Source organism: Anabas testudineus, chromosome 23 (assembly GCF_900324465.2).
Source record: "Anabas testudineus chromosome 23, fAnaTes1.2, whole genome shotgun sequence".
In the NCBI taxonomy this organism is placed as follows: domain Eukaryota; kingdom Metazoa; phylum Chordata; class Actinopteri; order Anabantiformes; family Anabantidae; genus Anabas; species Anabas testudineus.
This window is the reverse complement of record NC_046631.1, coordinates 10,190,831-10,207,773: the sequence shown is the minus strand read 5'-3', so window position 1 is coordinate 10,207,773 and position 16,943 is coordinate 10,190,831. Positions and strand designations below refer to the sequence as shown.

The following is a 16,943-nucleotide window of genomic DNA, read 5'->3' as shown; positions in this document are numbered from 1 at the left end:
CCTGATTTTATTTATATGGCTGAAAATAACCTATTTATCCCCAAGAGCTTTACAGTCGGCACAACATATGACACACTTTATGCTAAACCATTGGTTAGGATAAGGTCCTGGTGTACATACACTATTGTATATAATACAGACAGAAATTACTCAGTGGAGAAACAAAAAATGCTTTTTTGGGAGCGCTGAAATAGAAAGAAGGAGAAAAGAAGTTCAGGTTTTAATTAATCGACAACTGTTTGGAACAATAAGGAACGGCTGTGTGTGTTTTGTCTGTCAACCCTGTTATCCACTGGAAAACCAAAATGTTCCCACACTGCTGATTTGAATGTGCCCAGGGGCTCTGCAGTCTCGGGTTATTATCCGTCTTGAGCTAATTAAACTTGCCTAAATTTTTACCACAGGCATGATCGCTCCATCATGATTGAAACAGAAGACATGAGAATAGGTCTAACAAAAAAATAATGTGATTTCTTATCATGCTAATTGTGAAATGAACAAATGTGAGCGAATGATCAGTCAGTGTTGGTTTTCTACTCCGATCAGTGTCTGTAAGATGGCCTTCCCTTTTCAGTTCTGGATCGCTGTCCAGTATATTCTGGTATTTAAAAAGAAAAATATGTATCCTAATAGTTTGTTATTGCTGTATATTAAGCTTAAAGGCCTCTTGGAGAGCAGTAAAAGTACACAAACATTAAATCCAACTCTGATGTCATGAAGGAGAGTTTGTCGTTACCACATGACTGAAATACTTAAAAGTCAGACTTTGTTAAACTGAGGCAAAAGTTCTCACTGTCTCCTCAATGTGACTCCTTACTTCCAGATGCTGATAGAGGAGAATGAATGTTTGAAGGTGGAGCTGTCCCGAGCCAAGATGGCGTTAGCTGAGGCTCAGATGGAGAAGGATTCACTGCTGCACAGAATGAAGAACCTCAAAGTCAGCACCAGCAGCTAGACCCGACTTTGTCTTCACTCCCTGCCAGTCATTCAGCCCTCACTGGTCTGCTTCGATAAGGACCAACACTGATGGGCAGCAATTCAAGGCAACATCAACAAGCAAAGAAAATGAGGGATTTCTTTCTGCAGTGGCTCCCTTAACATGCTAATTTGTCGAGTGAGCCAATATATGACTTAGACTTCAAAATAATTCCTTTATAAAGCAAAGCCGAGTCTGTGTGAGGACTCAAAATTATACTCTTTTACACGCTTTTGGTCTGTTTTATGTTCTCCACTTTGGACTGTGGAGGCTCAGTACATTTGGAGAGAGTTCAAAAGGGAGAGATGACATTAAGTGGGACTGTGTGTGTTGTGTGAGAAAGAAAGAAAGGAATGGTCTATATCTGGGTTTGTGCCTACAGAAAACACTTCCCACCATGCCCCTGTTGTTTAAGTTAAACAAACTGAATAATCTTAGAGGATTAATCAAACCTGTAGGTATGAAGGAACCCTGAATGTCATATCTTCAGAGGAATGTCTCAAAAATGACTTATTTTGCACTGGACTGAAATTAAACTTGTAATTTAGTGCTTTCATATTTGGAGGGACAAGACTTTAGTGTATATTGTATAAGAATGTGAACACAAATATTTTCTACAGAGCTTTGAATGGTTATGTGGTGTCTCAGTTGAACGTGTGTTTTTTTTGTGTGTCTCTCAGCCAGAACAAGCATTTCATAACAAGCAGAGGATGAATCCACAGCTTTGGCAGCAACATGCACCACACTCTATAACCCCCCTTCCTCCCCTTCCTATTTTTCTATATGTAAATAGCTACTTAACATGTGCAGCACTTTTAAAATGGGGCACTGTAAATACAACACAACTGTGAGAGAATAAAAGAGTCGAGACGACGAGTAGAGAAAGCAATTTAGCAACCTAATTTATGTATGCTACCTTCTAAAAAGGAGAAGGAGGAAAATAAAGGCACATTAAAGCTGCCTGACTACATGTATTTGTTAGTGTTTTTATGTAAATTTAAAATCGTTCATGTGTAATTGTTTTCACGGACAAGCATCGACAGTTTCTGCTGCTGTCCCGTACTAAATGCCTGAGTGATGACTGCAGGAGAAATGTATTAGTAGATGTTAAAAATGACAAAAATCAATGAAACAGCACAAAATACCACGGGACAGTTCGAGGCCTCGAAACACTCAAAGCAACAATAGATTTGGTGCAGCCATCAGTCTAATATGCAACAGACAGCTGCTGTTTAGTTCCCGTCTTTACAATAGGTTGTTCTGGTTTCTGTAGAAGACAATAAACACACTTAGTTCAATGCACGAAGGAACTGTCGGTGAGAATAAACTTACATGATTGTGTGTGAAAACCTTTGTTTGATGGAGAGACTTCCATTCATCACATCTCTTCATCCCACCCTCTGAAAATGTGGAGGAAGTAGAAGACACAAAAAGTAAGATGTATTTTGTCTGTTAAAGCTGCTGAAATAAAAAAAGGAAATCCAATTTAAAAGTTTGAACTTTCTAGTTTTTTGGTGTTCTCGATCTTTCTTTTTTCCTAAACAAGACATTGAACACACTTCTTTACTTATTTCTCGACCATTTTTCATTTACATCACTTTTACACAGGAAGACACGTTTATGTTTAACATTTTTTTTCCATCTATTCAGTAGTACTGCCTGATACTTGTACACAGACAATGTGATGAATCCCTGGAGTTTAAGTAGTTCAGTGGTAAAGAGAAATTGTCACGTAAGCGCCAAAATTATACTTCACACATCACCGTCCCCTCTGATACCAATTGATTTGTCTTAGCTAAGTTTAACATCAATAGAGGAATATAGGACAAAAGTTCAGCATTTCAGATGACCCAGATTTAAAATGCTCCAGCGTATTGGAACGTGTAACTGACAGGTGTATCCTGTGAGATTGACTGTTTAAACAATAAATAACTCTTCTTATCTGTAAAGTATTTGTTGAACGAACTGGAGAGAAAACCTCTGGTGTACTGAGGAACATCCGCGGAACGAGTTGGCGAAGTTCAGCTACAACAGCTGATGACAGAAGTATTGTGAGAGCTGTGAAAATTCAAAAAACGACTTCATGAGGCCACACCACAATATACAAACCCCTCATTAGCTTCATGGGGAAATCCCATGATATAAGATTTTGATTATATTTCTACATGCTTTTAAAATTACAGACATGATCTATTCCATTCAGCCACAAAGATCAACGTTGTGCTCGTCTTGCCAACTTAAATTACAATTTCTATCTTTACAAAAGGAATTGCTAAAGAGCTGTATGTTACTACTCACATGACTTTTCTGGACTTTCAAAGTTCCCTACTTTCTGTATTCACACTAGTTTCTGTGTCTTGTTTCTTCAGTGTTCCCTAATTAATAAGACGTAATGTTTAGGTTTGATAAGTGGAGAAAAGAATAGCTGTAAAAGTAAGTGCACCCTCTTTGGGAGTTCAAATGAGCTGCACTGAACCGCTGCAGGAGAGTGTTTGGACTTTGTGCACATAAATGGTCATGACATTTAACGGCTGGAGTGGAGCAGTGAGTCATAGAGAAGCATTAAGAGTGTGTGTCTGTGTGTGTGTGTGTGTGTGTGTGTGTGGGAGGATCTGCATCTATCAGTCGGGCTCCAACAGCTTGTTAATATTTGACATTTAACAGAAAAATGAATTCATATATGTATCATAAAATCATCAAAGCAGTAATAAATAACAAACTGCTTTTAAATAGTTGCTTTTCCCTGTTTCATGTTATTGTAAATTAAACATTTTTAGCCAAAATGGTCTCTTTAAGGTGGTTAAAAATAGAAATATCTCAGATGAATTTACCTGATGATGATACTTAATGGGGCCAAATTAGCGAATGTAAACGTGCCAACATGCTAAACTAAAATGAGGAGCACTGTAAACATCACCAGCTGATGGTAGCATTTGCTGACTACTGGAATATTTAATCAAGAGCTTGGTCAATAGTAGTTACAGCCCTATCTCTGTCTCCCTAACAGCTTATCCTTCCAGAAGCAGAGGTAGGCCCACATCTCGCACTGAAGGGCATCATGTAATCACTACCACGTAGGAGGCGTGACCATGATGCTGAGATCCTGCTTGAACCAAGTGGTCGTTTCAAGTTGAGTTGTATCCTGTTGCTTCGTTTTCACACGGAAATCTCTTCGCTTTGCCTGATTTTATATCAACTGGTGACTTAATCCAAATAAACCACAGCTGGAAACATGAGCGGCAGCCAAAGAGGCCTGAACTGCTGCCATGTGAGCTGGAGAACGAGTGAGTGCATCGTTATAGCTGTGGAACAACAGGCCTTTATGTCGGCAGACACTTTTACTAGTTGTAGGAAAACCACAGGTGTTACTAATAACATTAATGGTTGTTCTGGTCAAGTGTCCCAGTCAGATGGGACAGTGAACCAGCCTGTACAACACCTGGATGCTGAGACTGAAACAGCTAAATAATCTTTATTCACTTCCACACTTAAAATATCTGAGAAAGCAGGAACACACATCCTGTAACTAAGTGAAACACCTGTTAAATAAAATTAACCTATATATGGAATATTGATACGACTACTTACCTACTAAAACTACGTGAAACACTAAAGAAAATCTGATTTTTAAAAATAGTTTTCTCTTTATTCTCAAACTACAGCTCGGAAAAGTTGAGCAGCCACGTTGACTTTTAATCCACTGTGGCCTCGTTAGAATAATTCTCTCAGTAGTTTGGATAATTCATTAGTTGTTGTTAAAGATAGTTTCAAGCAAAAATATATTTTTTTCTCTACAAATGAACAATGAAGGAAGATCCTGAAGATTAACACCTGCAAGATCCTCTTATTCTCTCCCCCAGGACTCACCCTTCATCGCCTGCCTCCCTACTGACCTGCTCACAGACTATTTCATTTGCATTTCATATACTTAATAAAAACATTTCTCTGTGCAGGGTGTATGCAGCTGAAGCTGAAGCTCATCTAAACAAAAGCCAATTAAGCAGCAGAGAGTCCATCAGACAGGTCCCAGCATGCACCGAGCTGCAGAATGGGGGCGCAGTGGAGGGGAAGGGGGTGTGTCTGTTTCCCAGGCTGTCAGTGGACAAATGAGAGCACATTAAAATCACACAAACCCTGCTCTGACATGACCAGCACACTATTTTAGGATCTCATCTGTTTCCAAAACCATTCAGCTGCAGCGGGGCAGGAGCCTCCAGCGTGGAGGAGGAGTGCGCATGTGCACATTTCTGGTCTAAAAGAGGAAACAACTGGCACAGCTGGTGAGTGAGACTTTTTAAAGACCCCAACAAAGGCATCGCCTCCTGTTGGGGTGGTAGCATCGTCATCCACGCCCAGACTGTACAATACAATAAGTCTGTGAATGAAAAGAAAGCCAATAACACAGGAAGACGGGCAGGAGTGGTTTCAAAATAAAAGTCGTCGAGGATGATGTTATAGAGCTGGATCCACAGACAAATGACAAATGAAATCAGAAGATGCTTGATTAAGGCTAAATGCTTTTGCCACTGTTGATGTAGATCATCTCTCAGATGCACCACAAAGATTAATTATTTAATTTAAAAAATACCACAAAGACACAAACAAATAAAGCAGAGACATGGTGACACAAAGAGACCGCAAGTGCCCTCATTTGGTGCCTTTTACCTGTGTGTCTGTGCCAGGATGCATGTTTTAAATCGAATGTAATACTCCACATTTGCTCATCTGCTGTGTTTTGCTGCCATTCACGCGTTTCCTCCAGCTGCGCGTTTTATTTCTAAAGGCCAAACCGGAAGTGCGCAGTTGGACCCCGAGCAGCTTCACACCTGAGTCTCCGGCGACACGGATGAGGCGCCGGGCCACGGAGTTGGTGACCACAGCGGGTCTGGAGAGCTCTTTGTGGAGGCGCACAGGGCTTCACCTCCCGCCTGTCACCTGCAGGAAACCTCGGAACCGGCTGGAGCCTGAGTCCGGACAAAGAAGGAGTTAGTTTCTTCTTTCAACTGGTTTTACTCTTCGCTTTTGTAGCCTCCGGTTCCCCCGCTGCGCTTGTTTGCACGGGGCTCACACCGGGGAGCCGCACACGTAAGCGGACTAATAGAGGAGCGCACGGAGCCGTGGTGCCATGCACTGAGGTTATAAGGCTCCGGGGCGAGCCGTGCGCGTCAGACCTGCTCTGCAGCATCAGCAACACCTAGATCACCGTGCGGCTGCAGCTGGAGGCTGACAGCGATTCTTCCTGATGCTTTCCCACAGCAGACAGTGAAGGAAGAGGTCGGAGCGGAGGACGCCAGCACGGATTTATGGGAGATTTGTTGGGTTTTTATCTCCCCGTCGTTGCAAACTTGTGTCCGGGATGGGGAAGGAGCAGGAGCTGCTGGAAGCCGCCCGGACCGGGAATGTCGCCCTTGTGGAGAAACTGTTAAGCGGGAAAAAGGGGATACTGGGGTCAGGCTCCGGCTCCATCCCTCTGCCCAGTCTACTGAGGTAAGAAGCCGCTCTCCTCTTCTTCCCATCCCCATCCCTCACAGCGTCCTGGGAGCTGTGGGGATTCCTGCGGGGGTTCCCATGCTGCAAAATTACGGATAATTTAGCTTCATTATAGGTCGTTGCACCAGAAATGAGCCAAGAAACCACTGCTCCAGTCAAAGCTTCACCCTCCCCAGCTGCAGCAGACAGTCCAATATATAGTCAGCACTGTATCAGCAGCACAATCTTTCCATATGGAGTCCCTGAGGTCAAACCTGATTAAAGGAGGTGTTTTAAAAGCTTTGAGCATGACTGTTACATGCTGCATGTCAGGAGGTGAGGAAGAGAAAGTCTGTTATACAGAGATACTAGAGAGTTTTGTGGAGCAAAGTGGACTTTACTGTAAAGTAGATAGAAAATACAGCAGGACAGGACGAGCGGACACAGTGTAAGACGTTGTGCAGACAGCTTTTTATCAATATTAGACGATATAAATTATAAATGTTGGTCCTTCCCTGCTCTCTCCTGGTGCCTCTATTGATTAGAGTGTTGATGGAGACACTGCAGGCTGAGCACAAAGGAACAGATAGTACCTTCAGCTCCACGACTCTGACTGACTGACTGACAGCTGTCGTGATGCTGATTTCTTCAACCAATCGGTATCTTTCACATATTTTTGTTAATAATATTTCATGTTATAATAGTGACTTTGCATGATGCTGCAAAGGCCGGACATGCAGGATGCCCAGACAAAAAATAAATAAACAAAAGATGGATTTCCTGATATAGGTAACATGGATTTAGCTGCAGGCTGCTTCTGTTTCTTGATTGTAAAAATCCTTTGAGAGCAAGATGTGTCTTTAGTTTAACAGGTGGCACCTTGTTCTTTAGATTTTACCTTATCGTGGGTGATGCATGAAGCAGTAAATACCAATCTAATGAATGTTATACTTTCTTTAAAAGAATAACAAACATTAGAAATCACAGATTTGTAAAGATTACTTACTGCTCCCAGTCTCCTTTTCTCTCCAGTCTCAAACCACAAAAGCTTTAATGTGACTGCGAGAACAACTGCTGCGGTTATTACTGTCCCCCCTCCCATCCCTGCAGCCTCTTCCTCTTTCTGCTGAGGCCAAGGCTGAGCCAGGTGATTAGCAGATCAAAGTTGGAGTATCCGGGTGGAGTACCGCCTCGGGCCCTCGAGCAGAGAGTCTCACGACCAGGCTGAGGTTGCACGCTGGCAGGGAAAATGCCAACCACTTGCATGCTAAGCCTGCATTCATAAACTGGGAACCACTGGTGTCTGGGGACTCCTGCAGGGGTCTTAAAGGGAAAGAACTAAACCTGTTTAAAGTAAAGACAATAATGTGTGTATGGGAAATTAATTTGAGCTTGGATCCAGGAGACAATGAATTCAAATGCAGATTTGATTAGTGTCTTCCTTTTTCTAAAAGAGGAAGTGACAGGAAACTGTTTTGATTGATTGTACACACCTGCAATAACACACTTGCAGAAAAAGGTACAGCAGCAATTATACATGCAGTCATTAGAGTTGCTGCCTATAATCAACGTGGCAAATCTGTTTATCTGGTGTCAGAGTGGTGATCAAGAGCAAACAGCGTTTCATTTCTGTACTTCACCTCTGCTCATGAAACCTGTGGTTGATCACTGTTTAAAGTTGTTTTATTGTGTCTGTGATTCTGTTCCTCTTATTTAGCATGTGAATTTCCTCTCTGAGATAATAAACTCGTTAGGTAGAAGGGAATAATTAAAGCACCTTGCATGCAGAGTTGCACATTATGTTTACATATTAACTGTATTTGTATGCACTCATTTTAAAAACATTGCAGCTTTTGATGAGCAGCGCTAGCCATTTTTTTTTAATTTCCCTGAATGTCCTATATGTTTTGTGCTATTTAGCAAACGCTAACATGCTAACACACTCAACTGAGGTGGTAAACAAGGTGAATATTATGCTAAGCATATTAGCTTTATAGTTTATAGCATGTAATCCATGCATTAGCAACATTGCTAGGACTACTTTAATATACATACAGACTGGTAGTAGTAGTTTTTAGTTTCTAACTTTAATTAATGCAACTTGAATTTAATTTATTGAAGGACAGTAATTATTTACAGATCACTGAATGAATGTGAAGCTTAATGAGGAAATTAAAACACGACAAAGTTGTTCTTCAGATCAATGAACTATTGATCAGGAAACAAGAGTACAGTAGCTGTAATGGATTAGAAACCAAAAAACAACTAGTCCAAGTCAGTCAGGTGCTTTATGGCCAGCAAACCTCTGTAGGTTTTATGATATGATTATGTCTACTGCGTTACACACACTTGGGTTTTACTGGGTCAAGACACCCATGAAGAGATGTCTGTTAAACGGGCCAAACGCACACATTTGTCCACCTGGTTAGAAGTATGCATGTCTCTGCTAATGACCGGTTGTGTGACACACGTCCTAATAGAGAGCTGTTTGTACTTCAGCTGATAAGTGAGTCAGCAGAGAGGTCACAGCGGAGGAGTGTGTGCAGGCCAACAGTTATGGGAATGACCTTTAGGAGTTAACGCATACTGCTGGATAATTTCCCGTCTTAAGGGCTCTGAGCCATTCATAGCATTCCTGAGTCATGAGGATCCTCTTTTCGCTGAAAGAAATCTAGTGGGACATGATCATGGACACAAACACTGTATTCCCACACACACACATAAGTACTGGATGCAGAGAAGATGATCCTCTGGCCATGACATGTTGTGGTGTGAAGCGTTGCACATGAACACATGCACACAGTGGAAAATCAATACTAGATGATCTCACTGCTGTTTAATGGGTCGTATTCGTTTGTAGATGACCTGCACTGTACTGTACATGATGACTGTGTGTTTGTTGTAATGCTTCTACAAACCTGTGCTGCAGTCAAACAAACATGCAGCTGTTAGTCTGATGTCTGTATCTTCATCCTTCGTGGCGTCTAGTTCTACTAGGCACACGTGACAAAACTATCCAGCAAATGGAAAATTGTCCTAGAACGTTTATAGTTTAATAGTAATTATCTAAGAAGAACCAGAGATACTAATTTCTTTGCCAACAATAGCTTTAAAAAGCCAGAATGCATTGTTAATTTAACACAAACTCTGCTTTGAGTAATTAGTTCTTCTGACGTTTTTTTGCATTTTATTGCTGCAATATTTCCATTTTTTTCATTCTTTTCATTCCTTTTTAATTTCATCTGTTTCCAATCAGGTCTTATTGAGATTAAGAAGATTAAATATTTTCCATGTATTATTATTTATTTCCATAAAAATAGGACAACCTCTCAAGTTGTCAAGTACATGTACATTATCATTAAATAAAAGTGTATTGTCCCAATCAATATATGAAATATTCATATGAATGCAGTCTTTTATAGTATCATCAGTGCTTTAAAGGTCTCCACAGTCTGTCGTCGTACACATTATACTATGTGCAGTGTTGGTCAGGATAGATGCATGTGCCATGTGTGACAACATACTGATGGTGATGGAGTGATGGTGAAAGCTGATACTCTCCAAGTGAATGACTCATGATTCGGCAGATGGCGGCTCATCCCTCTTCGCTCTCCCTCTCACTCAATAATGTTCAGGGGGAAGCCCATCTTGTTGTTGTTTGTTTGTGTGTGTGTGTGTGTGTGTGTGTGCAGCTAGGTGTGCTTAACTCCTTCCTCCTTTTGCAAACAAACAACCTTAAGTGGAATGGAGTGACTCCCAGAGGAGACACCCACTCAAGCACACACTCCTGTGTGGACTCTCTGTTTTAATTGGCGTCTTCACAGGCGGCCCTCCTGGTGTTTTTTCTGGAGTCTTCTTCTGCTTGTGCTGAAGTCTTTAAATGGCTCGGTATCAGGGTAGCTCACAGCATGGGGCTCTATGTGTGTTGTTATTGCTCTGTTTCAGGAAACGGCAATCGAGATGACCAAATAATCTGGTGAAGTGCTTCTTTGTGTGTGTGTGTGTGTGTGTGGTGGATAGTAGTTCATGAAGAGTAAGAACGGATGGAGGAATCCAAGAGCTACATGTGGTGCAGAAATGCAAATCATATTAAAGACTGGATTGAGAGAAACCTTGGAGCATCTGGCTGTCATCACCAATAACTGTGCATATGGGATTTGCTGTGAGATTATTCCTTTCATTTATGTATCATGCAGGATGGGTGATATGTGTATTGTGATATTAAACCATTACACACACCATTAGTTAATAAAATTATTTATTGAGAGACAATAGAAACAGTCACAGTACAAATGGTGAAAGGCTTTTTTAAAAGATTTAAGATATCCGGTCATCGACCAGGATTATGATTCTGCAGAGTTGCTTTTAAACTTCAATCGCTTATTTTCAGTTTTATATTTGTAACTAATTTATAATACAGATCTGTTTTCTCTTTGACATGAAAAGTATTTTGTCTGTAAACTGCTGTTAAAAAAGCAAAAGGTGAAAATCTCCAAGAGGAGTGAAGAGTAAAATCTGATGTTATTTCACCCTGCATTTATGTTGTACTGATTTACTGTTGAGTTTATTGTATTTTGATTTCACAAAAGAGCAAGATAGGGTTGTCTTGCTCTTCTTCTTGCCGCTGAAAGACACTTTTTGTTTTTGTCGTCTACACTTAACTAGGTCCCCTTGAGCACAGAAAATGTTTCCACTAATAGAAAGTGAAGAGAAGGTGAAGAGAAAGTGTGAAGAAATCCTAGATCAGAGGCTGACTTTGCATCAAAAAATGGCAAATCTACTTTTTACAGCCTGAAAAACTTCTGTGGCTTTGTTGCATGGGAGCAGAATGTGCAGCATATGATCAACTCAGTGAACCTTTGCCCATCACTTTTTGCTTTATTTGGGTTTAACAGTGGCGTCAGTGCACTGAGTTTGTCTGGAACCAGACTGATCGAGAGGGGATGAAGGTGTGAAAGTAAGTGTATGTGTGCATGTGTTTGTGATCAAACTGAGAGGCTTCTTACATCTCCATTAGGGTCTGAGCCAAGCTCTGCTGCAGCATCCTGCCAAGAAACTGAGACCTCCACACACACTCATTCTGCTCTCTCTCTCTCTCTCTCTCTTTGTTCCTCTCTCAATCTAAATCTTTGTTTTTTGAGTCTCAAATCTCTTTTTCTTTCCCCCTCTGTCTCTCTGCATCTGGTGCCCTGGATTCTCTGTCAATACCTCTCTGGCTTCCTCTCTATCAGTCAATTCACTTCACAATCTCCTGCCTCCCTCTACTCCTCTCCAGAGACGGACGATCCAGCCTCCCTACTGTTGCTGTCCTCCCTCTGCTCTCTGCCGTCCTTTATCTTATCAAAACCTGCCCTCCTCTCTCTCTCTTTCTCTCTCTCTCTCGCTCATATCTCATGCCACACTACGTCTGTTATAACCATGCGAGAGCATCTTTTACCCATCATGCCTCTGGGTGCGACACTGCTGTTGCTTGACGTTGGCAAATGGGGAATTCAGGGAATCTGCTGCTCTTCTGACAACAACTCTCTCCCTGCAGCCACGACCTGAGATGTATTAGTACTGCCCAGGAAAATAACAGTCTCAGGGAAGGGAGTGATGCAGTGATGTGGCAAAGCTGTGACCTCCAGGATTATAAAATGTAAATGTAAATCACACCTTTTAGGTTTATGCACAAACTCCTGGATGCTGTTTTTGGCTTATCTTTGTTAACTTTACTGTCTGTGTCATTAAATAGCAGCTCTGCTGAAATACCTTCTCCAAAAAAAAAGGCACAGTAATATGTGTTAGTAGCCTATGATGATCCACAAGTGCATATTATGTTGGATTACAAGTGTCACTTCATTACAATCTTCACCAACAGTAGAACTGTGAGCTTCACGTGTAAGTAAATTACCAGTCCAATGTGCAGTTAGACCTGTTGATGTGTCCAGATTGAGCCCAAGGCTCATTTTAAGTGCTGCAATTACACAAAATCTCAATGAGAGACACAAGTGGTTGGGATTAATTGTGAAATTGCCTCAGACATAAGCCACAGTTTGAATGAGATGTCTGGTGCATTAGTGGTCCGTGGCAAATAACCACACACGGCCAAAACAGCACAGCAGTTAAATTCACGTGAATAAAGTTTGGGTTGTCTGAGTACACATTTACAGATTCCATATCTTTACTAGGACTACGCTAAGGCATGATCTTTGTTTTTCTATTGTTTAACACACCCTCAAACTACAACCGGAGTTCTGACATATGCATTCCTGATTTTCTCTGACTGTGTGTGAGTGCCTAAATTAGTACCATTCCACAGAAACAGAACATGGCTTGGTTGCCAGATATGTCTAGGATTTGGCATTGCGTTCTTGGAGTGATGTCAGCTGAGATTTGAGCTTTGGATAGCAGTACTTGGTCCAACTTTGAGCCAGCCTCATCCCTTGAAAGTTTTGGTGTGGTATTAATAGAAAGACTGGCATGAAAGTGGTGACAAGATGTGGTGGATTTGGGGTGTTTTGGCACAGTATGTTTGGCTCTTGTGGTTTATTTGTTTGGGTATTTTTTCCACAGAGGATTTTATTTCACTCGTAAAGGAGGATATACAGGCACTAGTTGCAGTTTAAAGGCTGTTAAACATACATACTGTATGTGTGATCTTATCATTCATTATTTACAATCATGGTACATCATCTTATTTATAATGATCCATATATGGTATAAATCAATGTAATCACCTATAAAAGCACTAGATCTGCACACTGCTAGGTATTAGCAAATGTAGAAGCACCATTATATAATATTTATATTAAAAATGTCCACATGGTGCAACACTTGAAACTGATTCAGACAGTGGTTTTGGAGAAACCTAAATCACTGTTGATCAACACAGTTGTGGTTTGTTGCATAAATACTTAATGAAAGATGTAATTTGTGCTGTGAATGTGCAAAATCCATTACCAGGAGGGTGTTTCTGGGAATTTCTTGTTAATTTAATTCTGTCTTGACTTTGTCCCTTGTTAGCGTCAATAAAAGTGGATTCTGAACACTTCCTGTTCTGCTCGGGTTGTATTTATGGTGCTGGAGAGACAAACATGTTGATACTGAGTGGAGGAGACACAGAGGCAACGTGCAGCTAGAAGACAGAGGTGAGGTGTGACGTGCAGCCTGTCACACTAATCTACAAGTCTGTGACCCCACATAACACTGCAAGTGTCGTGGACACACACACACACACACACACACATTCCACCCGACTCCCTGCTCTCTGATAGATGGCCTTAGTTAATGAAGTGCTGCGTTTGAAGTAGATAAGATGGAGAGAAAGGGACGAGAAATGCTAATGTCATTATGTGGTTGAGGTAAAGGCATGAATGAAATACTGTTAAGTATCCATGTGTGTTTCATGGTGTTGGACTTTAAAATCCCACTCTTATACTTTTTAAAATGAAATCGACAGAAGGGCATTGACGCCCATCTTCTGTATGTTTGGCTATTGTCACGCCAAAAGCTTCCTGTTTTACTTCACACTCACCAAAAAGCTGTTAGTTAGTGGCTATATTTGGACGTGCTTCTTCTTCTAGGTATGTTGTGTGTGGTTCTTCACAGCAAAACGGTGCCAGCAGCTTCAGACATCTAGAAATAAAACACATAAACTGTGAAAATCTCCCCTATGATGGCATCTGATGAACTGTGAACAACAAGCAGGGATTAAAAAGCGATTTTAGGATGTAACGTGACAACAATACAGAGTCATCACGCTGTTGTTTCTCCACAATGGTGGGATGGTTGAAGGGAAAAGGTTTAAAAGGTTCCTGGAACTTTTTCTGGAGTCCATAAAGTCATGTAGATGAACTATAATCTCACATCTGTCTCACATGTCCACATAGTTTTGTATAGTATTGTCCTGGGGCTGTTTTTCACGGTCTGGACTAAGTCCCACTGTTCCACTAAAAGAAAATCTAAATCATACAGCATTCAGTGACATGTTAGACACGGCCCTCTTCTGTATCAACATGACAGCTCCTGTTTGCAAAAAGCCAGGTCATTACAGACACAGTTTCCCAGTTTGGTATGGAAAAAGTCGACCAGCCTGCACGAAGCTCTGACCTCGACTCATGCGGTTGTACTTAAAATGATGTGGAAAGCTTCTTAGAGCAGCAGATTAATGCCCAGTGTCGTTTTATAAAGTCACATTTATGTCATTTCTAGAGGTGTAGTTTGCAGGGTATTGCCAACTCATCAGTTCTCAGCTGTATCTTGCCAACGTGCATGACAAATGAATGTGTACCATGATAACACCTCACATCATACACACAGGTGACAGTTCTCTCTTTCATATGACACTATTGCAGGTGATGGATGTAAAAGCTCCAGAAACTTTTCTATCTTTAGTTTGTGTAAATATGGAGTTTTCCCGATTATGCGGCTCTGTTGCTGTGACACACACTCACACACACACACACACATCCCCTCAGATTAGTATGTGACTGACACCCCCCCAGCATGTCACGGAGAGACTACAAATGAATATTAACCACACATTCAGACGACGTGTGTGTCGTCTCCTGACACAGAGGGTCTTATGTAATTTGTCACCAGGTAACAACGGCCTTTACCTGTGTGAGTGATGAGGCTGAAGACTGAGTTTAGTGTGTGTGCGCGTAGTGTTTGAGTGTGTGTGTCTAATACCGAGCCAGGAGGTGATGGCCTCTTTAATTCCCACTGTGATTGATTCCCCACTCGTATTCTCCTCCTTGCCACTGACAGAGAAAGAGTGGGTGCAGAGCAACCAGGAAGTGAATTACCTTGAGCTGACAGCCTCCCACGAGATACACATTTCCCAGCAGGCTTTGCTGATGCCAACAGATTGCCTCTTGTCTCTTTCTCTCACAATCTCTGTGTCACACTCACAGAGCAATGCACTCAGACTGAATTAAGTACTATGAGCCTGTAAAATATATGAATATCATGTTTTCTGAACGTTATAACATAAACTTTTTTATATTTATTTATTTAAATTAATGCATACAGTTAATAGAGAATATGACTAATAACTGATTAGAATATGACTCTGAACAAAGTGTGTGTTTGGATTTCTGTAGAAAATTTCCATCCAGTAGTTTAGTTGATATAGTTATATTTGGACCAAGACAGTGGAGCCATAAATGCTGCTTAAAATAGCTTCTCTAGTGAGAACAGATCCAGCTAAAGATTTTACTGAAGGCAAAAGCAAGTTGAGGAGGTCCCATTTAAAGTTTTTAAAGTCGTAGAGGTCGTCTGTTTGGGTGCAGGACAGTTTGGATTAAAACGTATTCCCGTAACTCAGCTTTAGCTTTATTCACTTCGAGTGAGAAGAGTTAGAAGTTATGAAACTTTATGAAACATGTTGACCTGCAAATTCAAAAAGTTATATTAGTTTCTGGACGGGAAAGACTTCAAAACTTCGAATCTCTGACTTAAACTAGTCTGAATGCAGATGGAGTCTCAACCAGCGCTGCATTTCAGCCCTCTCCTCTCATTCGTCTCTAACTCCATCACTGATATGCTTCGTCTTCTCGATAATGATCCTCAGTAACTGGACGCTTTCCATAACTGTCTCGCCGTAGCCTCATTCTCCGTTTTCCACTTTTCCTTTGGCCAAAGTGAGCTGTGTGATGAATGATTCTTTTTAAAAAAAAATCTAATATTCATCTGCCCCTAAACTCGTGAATGAAAAATTGAGAATATATCATTCACTGAGTGCTCATTTTACTTTCCCTTACTCCCGAATTCAGAATTCACTTATCCATGACAAGCAGCGAGGCTCAGAAAGCAGCTGAGGATGAATTATCCTGCAGATTGTTTTATGCATGATGGTTAAGTGTGAGATTCCTTTGACTGATGAAAAGGCAAATCAGTATCCAAAACCCTTTCTTTGTCATGATTAGACTTGCCTGTGGTGCACAGTTTTGGACCTTTACTAAAATTTGAGCGATGGGGCGGGAGAACAAGGAGGAATGGGAACAATCTTTTATTTGTTATGCCCTGTTCTCGTCTTTGGACTCTTTGTTCTAAACTGTAATTGAAATAAAGTCTTCCAAAGAGGGAGTGGGTGTCTCCTTCTCTCTTGGAAAAGACAAAGAAAGAACAAAAGAAAGAATCGGATGGATGACAGAAGTTTTGGAAAAAGACTTTTGTAGGAATGTGTGTTTGTGTTGTTGAGGGGGAGGAAAGGGAACGATGGGAAGGTGTTCCGTGTCTGCGGCTTTAGGCTGTGCATGATGTACTTTCAAACACCTGGCAACCCCGAGGGACAGGCCTGCAAATGAGAAAGCTAACCTCCACCTTTCTCTCAGCTCCTTTGGGAAACAAGAACGTTTGAAACATCTTTTGGGTGTTTCCACTATGTCTTTCATGTGGATTTTCAAAATGCAGATGGGGAATAGAAGTTCTCAAAAACCTCAGTGTCTTTTGATGAGATTAAAAACACAAATGGGAATTGTGGTGGACATTTTTTGGAGTTAGTGAAGAACTT

At 41.1% G+C, this 16,943-nt stretch overlaps 2 protein-coding genes across 7 annotated transcripts in view; both read left to right on the top strand.

Annotated features, from left to right (window-relative positions):
• The window catches only part of uhrf1bp1l (UHRF1 binding protein 1-like), a 28,107-nt gene extending 25,652 nt beyond the window's left edge, over window positions 1-2,455 (top strand). For both annotated transcript variants that reach the window (XM_026361665.1, XM_026361664.1), the window contains one exon: window positions 824-2,455. In XM_026361665.1, coding sequence (XP_026217450.1) covers window positions 824-955 — 132 coding nt within the window. In that variant the 3' untranslated portion in view covers window positions 956-2,455. The remainder of the gene's footprint in view (window positions 1-823) is intronic.
• Window positions 2,456-5,851: 3,396 nt separating this feature from the next.
• anks1b (ankyrin repeat and sterile alpha motif domain containing 1B) overlaps window positions 5,852-16,943 on the top strand; it is a 166,214-nt gene continuing 155,122 nt past the window's right edge. For 3 of the 5 annotated variants that reach the window (XM_026362155.1, XM_026362153.1, XM_026362152.1), the window contains exon 1: window positions 5,853-6,463. In XM_026362155.1, the coding sequence (XP_026217940.1) occupies window positions 6,333-6,463 (131 nt within the window). In that variant the 5' untranslated portion in view covers window positions 5,853-6,332. Of the gene's footprint in view, window positions 6,464-16,943 lie in introns of all 5 variants that reach the window. The other 2 variants (XM_026362154.1, XM_026362157.1) reach the window with 1 other exon arrangement.